We start from the raw sequence: 21,097 nt of genomic DNA, 5'->3' as shown, positions 1-21,097 counted from the left end.
ACCCTGCTCTAAATGCAGATGAGCACTCCCGGGCAGGTGGTCCAGGGCTGTCATCTACTCCACCCCAACTCGGGACCAGACTGCCCCCCTTCTCCCTAAGCGGGTCAGGCCCTAGCAGTCTTCTAGCCGTCATGTATGTGTGATGGAGCCCGCTAGACTTGGGGACTCTGGAAGAGGCCGGCCACAGCTCTGCCCTCCAGGAGCCCCCAGCCGGAAGGAGACAGGGAGTGCTCCATCTATCCTGCTGGGACTGGGTGGGCACCTTGGGTGTGAGAGGCAAGTAGGGATTTATGATGAGACCTCAGAGGGGCCAGAGGGGGTCAGGGCAGCCTAGGTGCTGAGAGATCAGTTGAATTCAGCATCAAGGGATGAGCAGGACTTGCATTTGGGAGAGGGAGAGAGATGTTCCAGGTGGGACAGACAGCCTGAGCAACAACTGGTACATAGTAGGCATCTCAGGAAATATTCATCAAATGGGAGGGGGTGGGAGGAGAAACACGGGAGCATGGGGGTGGGGAAGAAGCAAGCACCTTGGGTTCGTCCCTCTTCATCAGAAGGACCAGCAAAACCCACCCTGTGGAGATGGGACGGGGGGAGGGATAGAGAAAAGTAAACCGATGTTTCAGTGTCTGTGAGCGTGAGGCCGCACTGACCTTTTCGTGCAAAGGTTTCACTCTGATCTCTCAGCTCCTCCATCCCATCTTACTTAAGCAAAGCTGTAACTGTGATGCAGCATTTTAGCCAAGGTGGAAGCTAAATACCTAATGTCATCAGATAACGTGGAGGGGCGTTCATGCGCATGAATGAACTTGGACCCCGACGCCTGTCCTGTGCTCAGGGCCATCTCACCTGCCCCCCCGCCCCACACCCCCCGAGCCTGACTCCAGAGCACTGACCTGGGAGGTCATTGCCTGGCTGAGGCTTAGGAAAGGGACAGAGCCCTGGGCATCTCTCTCTCTGCGCAGGGACGGCACAGGGTGTATTCCTGGCTGTCGGTCACCCCCGTGGCTTCTCGCTGGTCTAGGCAGAAAGGCCGCTTGCGCAGAGCCTGCAGGATCCCTCATTGCCTCATCTCTGTCCCCCTTGGTCACCCTCTTCCCCATCCCCAGTGCACCAAGCACCCTGGCCTTAGTTGAGGTCCTGGAATGCCCCCAGCCAATCTCCTTCACCTTTCAGAATCTTCTGTCCCCTGCCTGTCTCCTGTCTGGCTCCGCTGAGTCTCAGCTCCACTACCACTTTCTCCAGGCAGCCCTCTTGGATTCCTCCAGGCTATTTTTGATACCCCTTTATATGTTCTCTTAGCTTCTATTCTTTCTTCGCAGCATTGATCAAAGCGGTCATTTCTATAATAATACGTGGAAGGACATATTTATCATCTACTCTCCCCCTAGATTGTCAGCCCGCTCCAGCCAGCTAGGACCAGTATGGTCTTAGCGTTTAGTGCAGCACCTGGCTTGTGTTCGGCATTCAAGGAATAAAAGTTCTTTGTTGTGGGGCAGGAGGTAGGAAATGATAAGGAGTGGGCGTGCTCTCTCAGTCCAATGTGGGCTCCTGGAGGAGCGGGTTCTTTGTTTTTGATTTTTTTTTTCTGTTGGTGTGTTTTGTTTCATTTCTGTGCTGTGATACCAGCCAGGAAAAACTAACACAGACTTTGGATTGAGGACAAAGACTGAAGTTTCTCTAGGCCTAGCCCCGCACCTGGGACATAGAAGGAGCTCAAAACCTGTTAGCTGGAAACGTGCCACCCGCAGAAAGGGAAGAGCTTGGTGATGTTTAGGGGACAGCTGTGAGCTGGTAATAGCAAGGCTGACAATAATGGGAATAAACTCTTCCCTGGACCCCACAATGCCATATAGTAGGTCTGCCTTGAGGAAACTGATGTGATGGTCTCTATATCAGGCCAGTCCACATCCAACACCTCATTCTTCTGTTGAGCAGCGAGACAGGACCACTTTGACCTACGGAATGCTAGTATCCCTGACAGCTTCAAGAAGCAGATGGAGTAAGAATGATGATCCATTTCACAGATGAGGAAAACTGATCAGAGGTGTAACTATTTGACTATGGTTAATCAGCTATTTGACTACGGTTAATCAGCTATTTGACTATGGTCAATCAGCCAGGATGAAAACTGAGACCTCTGGCTGGGTGTCTTTTTTGCCTTAGCCCTGAGTGAACCATAAGGGTGGTGTCATCTGCATATCTGAGGTTATTGATATTTCTCCCAGCAGTCTTGATTCCAGCTTGTGCTTCCTCCAGCCCAGCGTTTCTCATGATGTACTCTGCATGTAAGTTAAATAAGCAGGGTGACGATATATAGCATTGACGTACTCCTTTCCCTATTTGGAACCAGTCTGTTGTTCCATGTCCAGTTCTAACTGTAGTGGAGCAGCTTCATTAGAAGATCAGAGATACTTCCCACATCAGCCTCACAGATATAGCTAGAAAATCCGCCACCTCCTGTATGAAAGGAAACCAGGTGGTCCAGACCTGGGAATCCTCAGCATCGTGCATGGAGCACTGCAGAGGGAGTCTAGGTCCCAGGACCCAGTCCCGGTCTGACTTTAGCTTGCAGACGACGTCTGGTGAGTCCCACAATTGGGGGATATTTGGGGAAAAAAAATCTTCCTCCTGCTCTGAAATCCTATGATTTTTAAGAATATGTGGTCTGCTTTCTATTTTAAATTATCTCTCACTTTTTTTTTTTCTTGTCAGTGAGGGCTCAGTGTGTCTCTTTCATATCATCCTGCTGTTTTTAAGCACACATACTGGATAATGGGTCTCATTTCTGTCACTAGGTCTGAAGTCAGAGCTTGCCTAAATCCACATGTGGCAGCCTCGGGAAGGGGGCAATGAGGAGTTCTTGGTGGCATCAATTCAAAACATGTGTTTATTTTTCAGGACGAGTCACAGTGACTCCAGCATTTACATTCGACGACATACTAATAGGTCTTTGGAATCGGTTAGTATGTGAATTTCTTCTTCTCGCATCCGGCCCCTGCTAATCAATTCCTTTCCCTCCTTCCTTCCCCCCAGCCCAGAGCTTTGAAATTACTGACGTGCAACAGCTATGCTTTTGGATAGAAGACAAGCAAATTGAAACCTTGTCATTAAGCACAGTCCAATCAGATGTCCAGTTTGGGCATTAGGGGATGTAAATAAAGTGATGATTTTAAAGCCCGAAGGCCTCTTTGTCATAACAGTCGTATTCAAGACCTCCCACCCCACCCCTGCACACACATCCAGAAAGATCATGTTCAAAGACAGAGATGCAGCCTAAGCAGAGGGTTCCCTTTGTCTTTACAACCACTCAGCTCTGCATGTGTTGGGCCCCCAAAAGCCAGGGGATCCATAGCTTGCCCCAGTTGCGGGGGGCAGGGCCTCATCCGTCCACCCATGGGAATAATGTGTAGATCACTACATAGTAGTTTCATTTTGGAATTAGATGTTTGCAAGATTGAGAAAAGCACGGCATGCTCGACTTTGTATGTTTAAAATCATCTTATTTTCTGTTTCAGAGATTTCATCTTTACTAATTGGGTTGCGGGGGTTTTGTTTATAAATTTCACTGTAGGATCATTTTAGCTATGTTCAGTTGAGGAACGCAGCGGATGTGGATGACAGAAGAACCCGAATGTTAACCAGGTGGGTGGCTGGGCTCCAGGCTCAGTAGGGTTTAAGGGATTTTTTTTTTTTCTTTAATCACACAGTCTACGTTCTGGGGTGGCTATTCTCCAACTAGAGCTTTGTTGGATAATAATATTAATCGTCTAGAAACATGCAAGAAAATACCTGTTCCAGAGAAAGTGAATGGAAATTGAATGTGAGTTGGGAGGGCAACGGAGATATGAATCCAGGTTGACAAAGAAGGCACGGTTTAGAAAAATGACTTGGTTTAAAGACACTGGGTCATGAGACCTAGGTCATGAGACCTGGGTGTGAATCTTCATTGAGATAATGCAGTGGCATCAGCTGGCTCTCTGAACAGAGCCAGGCAGAGGAGGTAGGCATGGGATTACTGTGTGTGCTTTTAAAAATGCTGTAGCCCCTGACAACCGTGTTCCTTCTGTGTCGCCACTGCAGGTACACTACTCAGAAGCTCACTGAGCTGATTTTACAGTTTTATGGCATCAGAGCAGACATGAAGAGGGAGTACAAACATGCCAGGATGTCTATGAAAGTATTTCTTACTGTCGGAGAACTAGATGACCCAGACTGAGTGTCGAATGGTTGTAATACCGCCTGTTTAGAACATAGGCAGGCAGACAGATCTGAAACTCTGACAATCCTGAGATGTCCCTATCCCTGTTAAAGTTATTGAATCACTTAATTTTATTTATATATTGTATTTGCCGTGGATTTGAACTGACTTGGAAGGACTTGAAAAGTGTTAGTCACTCAGCGTGTCCAACTCTTTGTGACCCCATGGACTGTAGCCTGCCAGGCTCCTCTGCTCATGGGGTTCTCCAGGCAAGAATACTGGAGTGGGTTGCCATTCCCTTCTCCAGGGGCTCTTCCCGACCCAGAGATCAAACCCAGGTCTCCTGCATTTACAGGCAGATTCTTTACCTTCTGAGCCACCAGGGAAGCCTGAAAAGACTTAGATTATTCAAATGGAAAGACTCTGAAAGTTTCCCAACAGCCAGGAGTGTGATCTTTAGACATCCACCTCTCCGGTTCTTAAAGAAAGAGAGGCAAGATTTGTTTCCCTCTCCTGCCATAAAATGGGAATATTAATTCACATTTTCCACTGGGCTTGACATCCTCATAGGAAAATAGTACTTTTAGCTTTTATGAGATAGAGTCTTTGAAAATTGAACCTGCAAGGTTGAGAAATGCCGTCGCATTTTCCATGCTTTTGCGCATTTATTACCAATGTGATTTAAAAAAAGTAGTTTAAAATTTCTCTAAAAACAGTTTTAAGAAGGAGAAAGAAATTCTGCCCCTTATCTGCGTGAGAATCACTCAGTTTCCAGACCAGGGCAAAGGTTTAATCCCCTCTTGGCCTGGCTTCTTGCTGTATCGGGAGATGATTCAGGGAAGAGGTGATTTTTGCTTCTCATAATCTGTCACGTGCCCCAGATTGACCCCGAGGAGTTTACACACAGGTTCTGTAAATGCAGCTGCAAGCAGAGACCCCCAGCCCCGACTGCAATCAGATAATGTCTTCTGAGCCTTTTCTGTCACCACCACACAGCCCCCTTCTAGACCCTCCCCACCAGGCAACAGTAAAATGTCATTTTAGTGCTACCTTAGGGCTTCCCTGATAGCTCAGTTGGTAAAGAATCCATCTGCAATGTGAGAAACCTGGGTTCGATCCCTGGGTTGGGAAGATCCCCTGGAGTAAGGGATAGGCTACCCACTCCAGTATTTTTGAGCTTCCTTGGTGGCTCAGCTGGTAAAGAATCCGCCTGCAATGCAGGAGGCCTGGGTTCAATCCCTGGGTTGGGAAGATCCCCTGGAGAAGGGAAAGGCTACCCACTCCAGTATTCTGGCCTGGATAATTCCATACAGTCCATGGGGTCGCAAAGAGTTGAACACGACTGAGCGACTTTCACTTTCACTTTCTGTTAAAATAAGATAAAAATAAGAGAAGAGGGACTTGCCTGGAGAGTGAGTGGCTGAGACTCGATGCTTCCAACACAGAGTGTCCCAGGTTCGATTCCTGGTCAGGGAACTAGATCCTGCATGCCACAACAGAGATTCCACATGCTGCAACTAAGACCTGTGCAGCCAGATAAATAAAAATAGATATTAAATATATATATATATCTACTCTCTTCTCTTAAAAAAAAAAAAAAAAGGAAAGATACCTCTCACCAATATGGAACCTGGTAATCATGTTCAAGGTTAGATTCCAAAGCCAAGAACAAAAACTAGATGGTAGAGAGGTATGTTTTTGTTGCTAATGGCTGTTTTTAAATGATCGGTCAGCAGGGAACGCCTCATTTCTCTCCTTAGATTCCTTAGGAAGCCCCTCTGTTCCTGGGAGCATAAAAAAGAGCTGTCAGCCTTGAACTCTGCATTCAGGGCACTGCTGTATAACGGGACACATCCTGGAGGAGGGTGCGGAGCTGGCCCAGGTCCCAGCTTTGTCACGAAAGTCATTGTGTGGGCTGGAGAAAGCCCCTCCACCCACCCCACAAGATTCAGCAGGCCCATCTGCAGAATGGGGCTAACAGCCCTTCTGTCGTGGTGTCGTGGAGATGAACTGAGAGTCTGAAAGCTCAGAGCGTCCCAGGACCCCGCCCTCCACCTGGGTCTGCCCCTCGCTGGGAAGCTGTTGGCTCTCCAGTTGGGCAGTGAGGCTGGAGTTCAGGGAGGGAATGGGGGTCCCCTGGGTGGGGGAACCCCGCTTGTGACCGCTTTGGTGTGTCTCCCTCCTGCAGGAAGGCCAACCACTCGGGCAAAGCCAGGCTGCGGGAGATCCAGAGCTCCCAGAGCGACTCACTGACACAGCTGGTCCAGCAGCCGGACGTGATGTACTTTATCCTCTTCCTCTGGCTCCTGGTTTACTGCCTGCTGCTCTTCCCCCAGCTGGACGTCAACAGACTCTGATGCGTGCGTCTGCGTAATAAAAGAGACAGGACCCTGGCCGTGGGGTGGGCATTCTCCTTCCTTCCTCTTCTTGCCTATTCTGGACGGCGCACTTCTGCAGATAGTGGAAGACCTCCAAGGAAACTTAGACCACCACCCCCCCCCCCCGCCTTCCCCACTATTTTTTTTCATGTTTCCTTTCGTTTTCTTTTCTTGTAAGTCCTAAGCATGCTTTTCTCTTAGGCTGTGAACAGAACACTCAGGTGTGTGGCCGGATCCTTGGGTGGGGTTTGTTTGTGTGCCTTGTTCTGTCAGGTATTACTGTTAAGCTTCGTGGCTGAGATTTATGGGGCTTCCCAGGTGGCTCCGTGGTAAAGAATCTGCCTGCCAGTGCTGGAGACACAAGAGATGCGGGTTCGATCTTTGAGTCGGGAAGATCCCCTGGAGAAGGAAATGGCAACCCACTCCAGTATTCTTGCCTGGAGAATCCCATGGACAGAGCAGCCTGGCGGACTACAGTCCCTGGGGTTGCAGAGTCGGAGACGACTCATCGGCTGAGCACAAGCACTGATTCTTAGCTCGCTCAGCTTTTAAGGTCCCAGATGGACTTGAGTTTGTCACCTCCTGATGACAAAGGGGATGAATACCCCCGGGAGAGCCCCTATGGGAAGAAAACTGCCTCACTTTCCTCCGCGAGGGGCATCTGGGTGAAGGCGCTGGGGGCCCCGTGGTGGTCTGGTGGTTGGTCGTGGTCTTTGCGGGGCGGGAGAGGGGATTATCCAAAGAACAGCACAAAACTGCTGGCCCTAGGAAAGTACGTCCACAATCAGCAGAACTCACAGAAAGTAAAGGCTGGGTCGTGAGCTGCAGTGCACACTTGTTCACACTAGGGTGTTCTTCTAGGGAGGGGATGCATTTTCATTTTGCTTTTGCGCTGACTGAATTGAGATAAAGCTGTGATTTTTCAAACCTTTTCCACCCATGGAATCCTCCATTCAAGAGAATTCTCAGGGGGTGGTCTAGTCGAAACATGAAAAGCAGAGCTTTGGCTGACTCGGGGCAAGGTGTGGGATCCCTCTTGCTTTGTCTGGGCAGTCCCGCACCCATACCCCCCACCTCCGGCTTCCATCTGTGGCTCCTGAGGCTGGTACCCAAGGCCTCCCAGAGCACTGTAAACACCAAGAGCCTCCCAAAGCCCCAGGAGGAGGGCAGGGGTGACCTGGCTGAGAATGAGCTCTGGTTGGTGTTAGAGCATGTAGTAGCCCAGCAGGTTCCTGCTCCGAGAACACCTGTGTACACACTACCACACAGTGTGAGTCTCAGCACCGCCTTCCTTTGTGGTCCATTATAATGGGTTTCTTGAAAAGGAGAGAGGTTTCCGGAAGGCATCTTGAGAAGTAGCCAGAACTGGCAGGTGGTAGAGGAAGGGCATCCAGCCGCCCTTTGGTCTTCCATCTTCCTTCTACCCTGGGCTCTCTGCTTCCTTTCAAGACACAGGCCCTACCTCCCTGGGTATCGCTTCCTTCTCCCCTTGTCCTCCCCTGCTCAGAAAGCATATCGAGTGAGACTTATAAACCCACAGACTATGAGGTCAAGAGGGGCGTTCAGACAGCATCTTTGCTGCTGAACCCAGAGAGGCTGAGGCGTTTGGCCAAGTTCACACAGCCAACCAGGAGCAGACTTGCAAGTGTACCCAGGCCACCCGACATCCCCCCTGGAGCTGTCCCCTCTCTTAGGGAACTTCTCTTGGGCCCAGGGATGTCCTGAAAAAAAAAAAAATAAAACAATGAATAGATAAGAATGTCCTCATTTAAAACAAAACCAAAATTTTTAGGTCAACAGCCAACCTTTGTTTTTCTCTCATATTTTTCCCACGAAGTTTTGTTCACTTCCAGGCTTGTCACCCATTTCTTCTGGAATATCCTTCACGGCTCTAACAGTCTGTCAGCTGACACACCAGTGTTGTTCTTACTCTAAGAATCATGCTTCTCTCTCTGCAAGCCAAGGGCTTGCTTATTTCGAGCAGTGGGTCTCCAGTTTACAGAATTCCAGCATAGCCAAAAGAATTTACCTAGCACATTTGAGTTGATGACAGCCAAAACCTGAATTCTATCCCACTCTGGTTATAGCCTGTCTTCTCTCCATGAACGAATCTAAGCCTTCCAAGCTGAAAGCTGTTGGGAGCTTGGAGCAATTCCATCTAGAGGGCCAAGTGTCCCATGGAAAATGAGCTAATTAATGAGCTCCCTAGCATCATTGAACGCTCAAAGGTACAGATACTAAAGATTATGTGTGTGATATTTTGTAACTCTGGACACCAAGCAGTCCTCACCTAAATTAGACGCTTGAAGAGCCAAGGAAGAGCTGACCCAAACGTTAATCATTTCATTTTACGGATCTAGACCTTGTTCAGAAAAGTCTGCAGGTTTTCTCTCTCACCCATTACAAAGTGTAATATTGTTTAAAACCATCTACTGGCAAGATGCCTGAAAGTCATTTAGTTCAAGTTGGCAACAAACTGATTTTTTTTTTTTTTTAAGAAAAAAAGATTCTCAATTGAGGATAGGCTCATGTGAATGAAGTCAGTTATAGAAGGTGAGTAAGAAGAAGCCAGCAGAGCAAACCACCCCATGGTTTGTTTTTTTTTAAGAATTTATTTTTAATTCTTATCCAAGTAATACATATTCATAGTTTAAAAAGAAACAAATACAAGAAGGCTTTTAATGGAAACTAGCAATCTCCTGTATCTTGCTTCCTGCAAGCAACCCTTTCAACTCTTCCTATTTCTTCTAGTATTTACCTTTGCATTTCTATATAACATGCTTATATTTCTTTTTATGTTTAGAATTTAGAATAGCAAGATATCTACTGGCTTGCTACCATGGTAGAGAAGGATCTTGCTCTTAGCCTAACCCCACTTTGTTTTTCCAGCATAGTTAGATTTTGTTGTTTGGTACATCTCTCTTCATCGTGAGCCTATGAGGTCTGTTTACTTCTGAACCAAGTGGTGTACTATAGTTGCTTGTCTTTTCTCGTCAAATATTTTCTCCTTGATGATGATTTTGGTGTGCCACCTTCCTTAGTAACTTCCTGAGAAAAGAACATGGGAAGCAAATATTTTGAGATTTTGCATAACTTAAAACGTCCTTATTCTGCCCTTACCCAGGGGTAGCTGGATATAGAATTGTGGGTGGAAAATAATACTCTCCCACCACTCCCACCTCCAACGTGGTTGTTGAGATTCTTAATGTCATTCTGATTCCCAGGCCTTTGGCTGTGACCTGGGTTTCTCTGCCTTCCCAGGAAACACTTCAGAGCCCTTCTTTCTTAGTGTTCTGAACAGTCCCAGTGACGGTGTGCCCTTGAAGGCATACCTCGTTCTGGGCTCTCATGGGAAATTTCTTAAGTTTTCTTGTAATTGTTCACGTTTTTTCTTTCTGGACCACCTGTTATTCCAATGTTGGACCTCCCAGGCTAATCCTCTAATATTGTTTTTTCTATTTCTCATCTCTTAATTTTTTATCTACTTGCAAAGACAGTTAACTTTATCTTGTCAGTGTTCCTGGTGAATGGTTTTTAATTTCCAAAACATTTTGTGGCGGTTCTCTTGTTTCTGTTTTATAGTGTCCTGTACTTGTTTTGTGGCTGCAGAACTTATCTCTCTGGATGTTCATGATAGTGGGGTTTTGAGGAACTTCTTTTCTGCTGTTTTGCTTTTGTTTCCTCTAAGGTCCCTTTCTTTAGGTTAGTCTCAGCCTCTGCCTTTCCTGTTACATGTTTTCTTGAGATATCTAGTGATCCTGTGGATCTGCTCTTGTGTGAGAGTGACATTTCAAAAAATGGACCAGAGACTCTATGTGTCAACTTGTGGATTTTCCTGTAGGGTCACCAGGTGGGCACCTGAACTCTTCAGGGGAGGACCACACATATCAATAGTTCCAGGTCGTTTCTCATTGTGTTTCTTTAGAGATATTTCCACTTCTCTCTGAGCATACACAGGGCTGCTACCAGCCTATGCAGAGCCCTCATGCAGTTTCAAAAGGGCATTCCCTCTGAGTGGATGACTTCGATCCAGGTGCCGCTCTGGGGCAGAAGCCCACCATGGGCGTGTGGCCAGACTGGCAGGCGCACCGTTTACCTCTTTCTCCAGGGAAAGGCTTGAGGAGCAGAGCAAGGCTAGGGTTAACTCCCAGTTGCCCCCTAGCCTTGCCCCTTTGTGCAGTGCACAGACGGGAGGGCCATACCCAGAGATGCCGGCGCACACCTGAGTGCCCGCATCCTGACCTCTGAGCGTGCGTCTCATCACCATCTCTATGCAGACACAATGAGTCAGTCCCGCCGCACTGTGCCTGGTGTCCCTGGGTGGGAACTCCTCTGCTTCCCCCTAGGAGTGGCTGCAGCTCAGTACCACACCTCTCCTCTGCACGTACGAGGCACTGGGATTCCTTGGCCCTGCCCGTCTGCCTCCACTCTGCCCCTGCCATGAATGGGTTGGCATCTCTCACATGCTGTCACCTCCTCTCCATCGCTCTGTCTTCATGATGCCATCACTTCCATTCCTTTGCTCTTGTTTCTCTGGGCTCTCGCCAGGGAAGACATGAGCCCATGTGCTCAGGTCACCATCTTGAACACATGGGCCTTCTCTATGCAGTCCCCTGTGTGCTCTCTCCCTGCTGGTTAGGCAAGCTCACTGCTGCGTGGACACACTTGTGAGCTTGCCCTGAGTCCTGCTGAGCCAGTGGTCTTCGGGCGCCTTCAGTTCGCACTGGGCCAAGTTGGGGGGGTTGAGGAGGGAACACAGTGCTCCCCTCAATGCCACAGTGCAGATAAGGGTTCTCCTTCCTCCCTCTTTCACCTCCTGCCCCCACACAACCATCTTAGACCTCCCGCTGCCCCCAAGCTCCATGGAGTCATGCACTTTTTAGGTTTTCCTTGTTTTGCTTCATTGGGAAACCAGTAGCCCACACTGGTGTTGGCCAGTGAACAATACAGCTGCTCCCTCTGTTGGGTGGCTGTTTGGAACTGGGTGAGCAGTCAAGCCGGGATTCTGTGGGGAGATGAGTTCCTACCAGGACTGAAATCGGAGTACCCTCTTCTCTGCCCCTTAGACAACCACTCCAAATACAGGCTTCTTCTCTCTTTCTGGGATTCAGCAGAATTCTCCCCAACTCTCCTCTCATCCCTGTGCAGTCCTAACCTGCTCTGTGTGAGGGTTGATCTCATAGAAGGCAGAAGATTTGGAGGCTGCCTCCCTGTATAGCCAATCTCCATAGATTGTAGATTGTTTGCTAGCCTTAGGGATCACGTAGGGATCACAGTGCCTCATTTAAGAAATGAGAAGGGCGAGGATCAGGAAGGAGAAATGACTAGTCCCAGTGTTGCTTACTGCCCTCAGGAGGGACATCTTGACACCCAAGTGAGTTTTCTGCAAGCCTCCAGCCTCCAGTCCTGGAAGCTCACTTGCACCTCCTTTCCCGTCGAGGACTCAGAACATCCAAGAGCTGATCTCAGACACAAGCCCAAGGAAACAAGGAAGGACTGTATCTCCCTGAATACCAGAACCCACGGTGGCTTCCTTGTTAAGGACTCGCCTGTCTCCATGGCCGTGTCGTTGAAGGGCAGTCCTGTGATGCACTCTCTCTCACGTGACCTTGGCTTTTCTTAACTCTCCGGAATGCCACTCAGCTTGCAGCTGTGGCTTCTCTCTCCTTTCTGCTTGGAGACCTCCCCAGCCATCTCCATTGACGTCCTGAAGTCCCCGAGGTGGGCTGTGTGCAAGTTTCAAGCCAGCATGGCTCTTCAGAACCTTCTTGGTGACGCTCTGGCCAGGAAACAAGAGCCCATGATGCCCTTCGGGTCCAGAGGTGTTATTTCTCTCACCCCAACATTGCATCATCTCTGCTGAAACCACCTTTGGGGGCAGATTTAGTGCCTGGGGCCACAGCTGCCGTCCCGGAGCCCCCACTGAACGGCTGGCTCTTCGTCCAGTCTGTCCAGCTGCTGAGCGGGGCTGCGCTCAGGACGAGGGCCAGGACCTGGCTGAGCAGCTGAAGGCTGAGAGCCAGCATGAGTGATAACATGCTCATTTGCTGGAAATGGCTGCAGAGTTTGCCTTAACGGTTAGCCAGCGTCAGGGAGCCAAGAAATGAGATATGGCTTCTTCGCTGGACATGAAATCCCACGGATCTTTTTTTGCGCTGTCTCTTGTCAGGCACCTCGTTGAGGAAAAACAGCGAAGGGAAGTGAACCTGAGGCAGGCAGAGCCAGGACTCAGTTTGTTTTGCATCCAGAATTTTCCATCTCCATTGCGAGCATGCAGATGCTGTGGCCTCAGGCCCCAGGTGAGCCCTGGCCCTCCGTTCTCTGGTGTATGGCAGCTCTACAGTGGCCCGCGGGTCTTCACTGTCCTTCACTCTCGTGGGCTCTGCCAGCTTGGGAAGGGAGAAGGGCCTGGAGACTCTGAGCCCCTACTTCCCAAGGGTCAGCAGAGATCATCAGAGTTCCGGAACCCCTCTGATTTTTCTGGAATTGCCAAGTCCTCCTGCACAGGGAAGATCAACTTCAGTTCAGTTCAGTTCAGTTACTCAGTCATGTCCAGCTCTTTGCGACCCCATGAATCGCAGCACACCAGGCCTCCCTGTCCATCACCAACTCCCGGAGTTCACTAAGACTCACATCCATCAAGTCAGTGATGCCATCCAGCCACCTCATCGTCTGTCGTCCCCTTCTCCTCCTGCCCCCAATCCCTCCCAGCATCAGAGTCTTTTCCAATGAGTCAACTCTTCGCATGAGGTGGCCAAAGTACTGGAGTTTCAGCTTCAGTATCATTCCTTCCAGAGAAATCCCAGGGCTGATCTCCTTCAGAATGGACTGGTTGGATCTCCTTGCAGTCCAAGGGACTCTCAAGAGTCTTCTCCAACACCACAGTTCAAAAGCATCAATTCTTTGGCGCTGAGCCTTCTTCACAGTCCAACTCTCAAATCCATACATGACCACAGGAAAAACCATAGCCTTGACTAGAAGGACCTTAGTCGGCAAAGTAATGTGTAGTTTGTTCTGAGAACCTTGATGAAAACCCATCCGACAAGCAGTCACCTCTAGCCCAGGGGTATAACACCAACAAGCCGAATATCATCCTCGTCTGTGGGAAGAAGACAGCCAGTGTTTTATGCTGTTTGACCACTTGGTGTTAAATACACAAGAGTCTGGCCCTGATCCCACTGGAAACTTTAACATCCCTGACTCTTAGGTGTCAAGGCCAGCTTTCATCTGGCAGAAACCTCTCTAACTGAAGCCGCCTGCCCACTCATTTTATAGTCACATCCTTCCCCAGGAGGTTTTATGGATTAGGGAGGAGGGCAGGTTTGGGAATCAGCCAGATTTAGGTTCTAGTTCCAGCTCTGTCTCTAGATACCTGGATGACCTTGGGCAAATAACCTCTCTGACCATCTTCTGTGCAGAGTAGATACTCAGCACATGTTTGTTGAGTGAATGATAGTTTACTTGTGGACTTGCCCAGTGGTCTAGTGGTTAAGACTCCATGCTTCCACTGCAGGCAACACAGGTTCGATTCTTGGTTGGGAAAGTTCCACGTGCGGCCAAAAATATTAATAGCTTCCTTGTGAGCTTGTTACAACATTGTATGCTGCTCAGCAGGTCCTTGTCTGCCTGTCCCTCCTCACCAAGCTTTGACTAGACCTCCTTTCATTATTTTCAGTTACCATAGCTTTCCCCAGCTTCTTTCCAACCCACCTCCCTCTTGCCAGCTGCTCTGTCTCAAACCTAACTCATACCTTTTATAAGAGGAAGTCTACCCATGAACTCACTGGACCCTTAACAATCGCAGGAGGTGGTTCTTTCACCACAGGAGGTGGTGCTTTTAGCTTTAAAGGAAGCTCAAACACAAGAAGGAAAAATAACAAGATCATAGAGCTGGCAGGTGGCAGAAGTGCAAATATAGGACTTCCTTCCAAACGTTGATTTCCACCCTAGACTTCACTGCTTAGGAAATAAGCTTTGCCCCAAGGTGATTCTGATTCTTACTGACTTCAGTCTAGTTGGCAAGAGTGGATAAGGACCTCAGAGCCAGGCAGGTGGTGAACTTTATCCGTCACTTGCAACCCCCCACCTTGCGTTCTTTCCCTTTCTAGGTTTCTACACACTTTGACCCTTCCCTGGTGACCCAGTGATAAAGAATCCACCTGCAATGCGGGAGACCCAGGTTCTATCCCTGGGTCAGGAAGAGATCCCCTGGAGGAGGGCATGGCAACCCACTCCAGTATTCTTGCCTGGAGAGTCCCATGGATAGAGGAGCCTGGTGGGCTACAGTCCATGGGGTTGCCAAGAGTTGGACACAACTGAGTGACTAACACTTTCACTTTCCACACGAACACTGCTTAAATATTTCCTTCATCCTCAGTTTGTAAAAGTGACTGAGTAATATTGTACATCAATTATACTTCAATTAAAAATAAGTTTAAAAAAATTTTAATAACTGAGGACACCCCAAATTCAAGTTTTAGCCTAAGGTTGCAAATTTATAACCAAAATGACTGCTTTTAAAGGGCCTTTAGCAGCATAAACTCAGTGTCTAACATTCAAGAGTGAGTGACTTTCATTAACTGCCCCCAGCTCTTCACTCAGCTCTTCTAACATGCTTTTCAGAGTGGAAGAGAGGCCCCTCCTTTGAAAAGCAAATTTCATTGTCCTGGAAAGAACACAATTAAAATAAGGATGAGAACATGAATTCCTGGAAGACAACTGGTTGGTCTGTGAGATAGGAATCACCATTTTTTTCCTTTGTTCTGCCTTTAAAAAGTTGTGGGTTTTGCATTGTTGCAAAAACAAATAGAAAAGTGTCTTTTGATAGTTTTTTTTTTTTTTCTATTTGCGATAATTCCCACTTCTCTTAGCCCCACCAGAAGTCAGTAGACTCTGCTGTGAGGATAGCCACAACATGCCTGTATTCCTAAGGGTTGAATCACTTTTAAAAGGAAACTCTTAAGAGTGTCTGTAACCTAGAGAGTTGACAGTGTTCCAGAGTAGGACAGCGCTGGCCTGACTGTTAGGAACGCATGTCCTAGCTCGGGCCCACCTGCTGCGACACCTTGAATAATTCATTTACCTTTCTGGGTTGGAAGTTGGAAGACCTCTTTTTAGAAGTTTGTCCTAAATTTAAAAATCCAAAGGTTAGCAAGTTTGTGTTTGTGTGTGTTTTGTTTTTAAGCATCTCAGTAAGTGGCCTATTTGCTTAGAATAAATGTGCCTCTGTATTTGGGAGTGAATTCCAAAGCTTAGAGCACAGCTTCCGGCTTTAGTATTTAGAAAGGTGCCTTTGGAAAGGGTTTGGTGGAATAAAAGGTAGTCTGTCTGTGGAAGGTGTGGGGGTGGAAGCTTGTAGAACGTGCGAGATCTGCTTCCTGGGCTCCCAGAACTAAACTGGTCTCCTTAAATTAAATCAGCATCTGACGCAGCACTTTTCTCAGATTCGTTGAAATTCACAAGTTCAGCCGCAGGAATACACAGATGTAAACACCGGGACCTTTCTATTCTCCTCTTTTCGCCCCTGGTCCCTCTGAGCATCGACACGCATAGTGTTAGCCACTCGGTTGTGTCTGACTCTCTGCAACCCCATGGACGGTGGCCCACCAGGCTCCTCTGTCCAGGCACAGAAATTCCACTTGAATCAGAAGCTGCTTGCATCCTAGCATTGGATCCTTGAAGCCAAAGGTTGGCACGTTTGTGTAGAATGTCCCTGGGGTGGGTGTGGCACCTGGGGAATGGGTACCATGAAACAGAGGCCCTTTGTCCTTGAATTGCACCCTAAATTAGCTGCCGGCGTCACTTACATTGATGGCTGGTAACGTCAGCCAAAGACAAAGAGTAAATACCGAAGGATGTTTGGTCCCTGTCATGGAGCAGGTACATGGTCGGGACCAATTAGTAAGGCTGACACAGGAGCTGTTGAAAGTGTGTAGTACTGAGTGATGATGGGTTTATTTTTTCAAGGTCTGTGGTATGTTTAAGAGATTCACTGCTACCGTTTCTTTTCATATCATGGCAGGACTTAATTGATAATGTCTGAATATTTTTACTGAGAGGACTAAGAGAACTATTGGAAAAAAGTGAAATGTTATTTTGTAGTACAAGAATTATTTTGTCTATTTAGTATATACATAGCTGTAGCTTTGTTAAAAAAAGGTATCTTTGTAAAAAAATTGTATGAACGTGCACTCTTATTTATTAATTATTGTAAATGAAGATATAAATGATTATTTGCATAATTTATACCTGTGGGAAATTAACTGGAGTATTTGTTATTTGACTGTTTTCTATTAAGGAGTATTAGGCTTGGTGCTATGATGAATGGTCTTGTAAAATTACATGTATTCTTAAGAAAAATTTTGAGTATAAATCTCATGAATCAACCAGCTCATTGATCATTCTCATTTCCATGTGTATCCGTGCCTTTCCCAACCAGAATTTACACTGTCTTTCCTTCATCCCAACAAAGAGAACTGTTGCTAGGGTAAAAGTGAAGCTAACTGACTATAGAACCGTAGAGATTGTAAGAAATCCATCCTTTTTTTAAACCATTAACTTGCCTTGCGCCTTTGCAGGTGCAGCTCTAAGAAGGGACAATAATGGTGGTGGTGATGGCACTTCCTGTGGGGTTGGTAGTGGCCCTGTGATTCTGGAGTCAGGCTGGTTGCCTAGGTTTGAATCCTGGGTCTGTCTCTTACCAACTGTGTGATCTGTAACAAGTTACTGTAGTTATTACTAGTTATTACTAGCCTAGGTCCCTCAGAAAACAGAGCCTGAGTTAAACCTCATGTGCTTATGTATCACTGGGGAGTGGTGCGACCCCAGGACAGCAAGAGTGAAGCAAGGAGGAAGGAAAAGCAAATCAGAGGTGATACAGCAGGTATCTATCACACACCTACCTAGCATCAGGCACTATTGTGGTCGCTCAGAATAGAGTAATAAATGAAACCAAATCGTTGTGCTCACAGAGCTTACATTCTAGCAGGGGAGACAGACATAAACGAAATAGGCGAAGTATATAGCATGTCAGATACCTATCAAGACGTGATGCAAGAAAGATCAGGTCAGGAGCATCACGTGATGCGAGAAAGATCAGGTCAGGAGCCTCGGTTTGGAGGTAGATGGGGAGGTGATACAGTGTCAATAGGGAGGCCTCATTGAGAGGGAGACATTAGACCAAAGACTTGCAGAAGATGCAAGAAAAACTCACTTGAATAACTAGGAAAGAGCTTTTCAAGCGAAGGGAAAAGCAGGTGCAAAGGCACTGTGGTGGGTCATGGCTGGTGCTTTTAGGGGACACCCAAGAGCCTGGCATGGCTAAAGCACAGATGATGGAGGCGGGAGAGAAGCAGGAGAGGACTTCACTGGGGTGCGGTGGGTAGGGCCGTGCTGGGTGTTTTAAGGACTTTGGCCTTCACCCTGAGTGACCTGGACTTCCTGGAGGACTTCCTGGCCAGGCTTACCTGGGCCGCCGTGATGGCAATAGACTTGGGAACAAGGGCAGAACCCGGAGGTCAGCTAGGAGGCCATTGCAACAATGCAGGAAAGAGGACGATGGTGCAGACCAAGATGGGCCCCGGGAGTGATGAGCGGTGATGAGCTTTGTATTATCAGAGCAGACTCTCTGGGTTTACTTATGGATTGGGTGTAGAATGTGAGAGATAGGGGATCTAGAAAGCTCTAAGGGGACTTCCCTGGTGGTTCAGTGGCTAAGACTCTGTACTCCCAATGCAGGGGGCCTGGATTCCATCCCTGGTTGGGGAACTAGATCCCATATGCCACAGCTAAGACCCTGCACAGCCAAATAATTTATATTTTTTTCTTTTTGGTAAAAAAAGAAAGGCTCCAAGTTTTTATCGGAGCAGCAGGAAGGGTGGAGGCGCTCTGGGCTGAGATGGGGGAGTCGTGCAGGGAGGAGGTTTGGAGTGCGAATGAGCACACTAAGCTGAGATGCTGGGTGCATTTCTCCTTGCCCTCTCCTTGCCCAAGTGTGCCAACCCTGGGATGGCCCAGCCCCGATAGCCCTTAGCTGCTCTGCTGCTGCGTCACGTTGGAGGCTTGGGAATCTCTGATAGGTTTTGGGAGCCCAGGTCCCCAGTGCATCAGGAGGCTGCTCCCTCAAGCTGGTCCCTCTGTCCTTCCCTTCCCTTCCCTCCTCTCCCCCTGTTTCTTCATGTGTTTAATCTTTTCAACACAGATGAAACCTTCCTTGACATGTGTGGAAGCTGCTCCTGCTTGAATGGAGGAATAGGGTGGAAACACATCAAACCATCTGAACCGCATTAAAAGGGGGGCGGGAGGGTAACAGGATAGCCAGGGAGACCATGTGTTTGGACCACCGAAGCCTGAAACCAGCTGTGCGCAATCACATTTGAACCTGGGGGCTTGAGTTTTCATTTGGACAAGGTGGTGATACCACTAAGCGTGCAAAGAAAGACGAGGGTGACATTTTTCTTTCCAGGACTGCCTTAACATTTAGCTTGGGTTTCAGCTGCCTCTGACAGAAAACCCGTAAAAAACAATGGCTTAAACACGATGGAGGGTTTCAGTCTTGTCTCTGTTGAGAGAGAGGCCATCGACCCGGGTTGGTTGGGCAGCTTCAGCCATTCTTGCTGCCCCAAGTGTTCTTTCAGTTGCATGGTGCCCAGACCACTGAACTCATCCGCGTGGTCCACGATGGCTCTGTCCACCCAGAGCACGCATCCATGTCCTCTGCGGCAGAATGGAAGGAAAGGAGAACTGGGCTGCCCCCTCCTATAAGACTTCCGAGAACCACGCGGCACATCAGCTTTCATCCCATTGTTCGTGCTGAGTCACTGAGCGCAGGTGCCAGGGAGGCAGGAAACGGGTCCTTCGGCTGAATGCTCTGCTCAGTTAATTGCCAACAGGAAGAGACTGTAAGTCGGGATGGGCAATTAGCTGCGTTGGTGACACTTGGCTCACTCCTGGTGGTCAGATTGGGCCAGATGTGGGCAGTTTCTTCATTAAACAGTCTTGTACAGAGGGCCTACTGGGTTTCATGGGGGCTCAGCATCACTGATAAAAACAGGAATGAGATCAAATCCATCCTCAGTAACGGCTCATGGAGGAGCTGGAGAGGCGAGCAATGCTTATGGAGTCCAGCTACCATTTCTTGAGCGATTGCCCCGGTACTGGACTAGGGCCTCAGTGAATGATTATAAAACATCCCATGGGAGGTGGCCACGTTCCACCCATGAGAAGAGGCAGGAAAAAATGAAGGTGGGGAAAATGAGTTCCTTCACGTGCTGCCCAGCAGAATTAGAATAAGAACCTGGGGCCACCAGCCTTTCCCCATCATATCAGCCTGCCTTCCGTGGTCCTGAAAGTGACCCTCCCAAGAGAACGTGGACTGGGGCACAGGGTCCACGGCTGCTCCAGACAGAGCTCACAGAGGCCTAGGGGGAGAGAGAAATCACCCATTCCTATCTGAGACTCACGTCCTACCGTGGGAAGAAAAACAACAGGGGAGCTTCCCTGGGCACTCTGAATCAGGGGTCACCTCTCCCAGGGACCCTAAGCAAGTCAACTCTCCCAGGCCTCAGTTCCTTCAAATGTGAAATAGAAATAATAACAACCCCAGTGTGAGGCCTGAGATGACCTACTGTCTGTGAAAATACCCAAGAAATAACCCTAAATAAATGTTCACGTTTTATCAGGAGAGCATCCTCCTTCCTGTCTCTTTTTAAACAACAGAATCCTAAAGGTTCAATTATTGATTTCTTTTAGAACTCGGCCCACTCCTACCCAATATTTATCATCAGCAGACTCTTTGGTGCCACTGCCGTAATCCTCGCGATGTTCCGACAGCCTCGAATGTTCTAGATGGAGCAGCATTGCTATACTACAGCTCTCTCTGGCCCTGGGCAGCAGTGTCCCAACCACTGAGATTTGGCACGAAGGGGCAGAATTAATTACCATGAGAGCTGCACCTCTGCCGACAGAATCCTTGTGTTAGGTCGGTCCTACTGGGTTATAGCAGCCCATCTGTAGTAACCACACACACACACACCCCTAAAGTTTGAGTGTAGTATTTAATCTCATTCCTGTTGATTGATTGTCTATTCGGGGGCAGGGGGTAGGCCTTCCGTACAAGACTGTTCAATGAAGAAACTGCCCATATCCGGCCCAACCTGACAACCAAGACTGGGCCAAGTGTCACCAAAAGATCACGTTGCTGTGCAGTCACTAAGCTGTGTCCGACTCTGCGATGCCGTGCACTGCAGCACACCAGGCTCCTCTGTCCTTCACCATCTCCCAGAGTTTGCTCAAACTCATGTCCGTTGAGTGGGTGATGCTATCTAACCGTCTCATCCTCTGTTGCCCCCTTCTCCTCCTGCCTTTATTCTTTCCCAGCATCAGGGTCTTTTCCAGTGAGTCGGCTCTTTGCATCAGGTGGCCAAAGTATTGGAGCTTCAGCTTCAGCATCAGTCCTTCCAGTGAACATTCAGGGTGGACTTCCTTTAGGATTGACTGGTTTGATCACATAGGCGCTGTT

At 48.3% G+C, this 21,097-nt stretch overlaps 1 protein-coding gene across 3 annotated transcripts in view; it reads left to right on the top strand.

Moving 5' to 3' along the window:
• The window catches only part of CLMN (calmin), a 125,946-nt gene extending 108,979 nt beyond the window's left edge, over nt 1-16,967 (top strand). The window contains exons 11-14 of one of the 3 annotated variants that reach the window (XM_042235441.2): nt 2,902-2,962; nt 3,575-3,645; nt 4,084-4,180; nt 6,394-16,967. In XM_042235441.2, the coding sequence (XP_042091375.1) occupies nt 2,902-2,962; nt 3,575-3,645; nt 4,084-4,180; nt 6,394-6,558 (394 nt within the window). In that variant the 3' untranslated portion in view covers nt 6,559-16,967. Of the gene's footprint in view, nt 1-2,901; nt 2,963-3,036; nt 3,182-3,574; nt 3,646-4,083; nt 4,181-6,389 lie in introns of those variants that run through there. The other 2 variants (XM_027957369.3, XM_012099012.5) reach the window with 2 other exon arrangements.
• The last annotated feature ends 4,130 nt before the right edge of the window (nt 16,968-21,097 follow it).

This window comes from Ovis aries, chromosome 18 (assembly GCF_016772045.2).
Source record: "Ovis aries strain OAR_USU_Benz2616 breed Rambouillet chromosome 18, ARS-UI_Ramb_v3.0, whole genome shotgun sequence".
Classification (NCBI taxonomy): Eukaryota; Metazoa; Chordata; class Mammalia; order Artiodactyla; family Bovidae; genus Ovis; species Ovis aries.
Note: the sequence above shows the minus strand (reverse complement) of the source record. Positions and strands in the feature narration are given on the sequence as shown.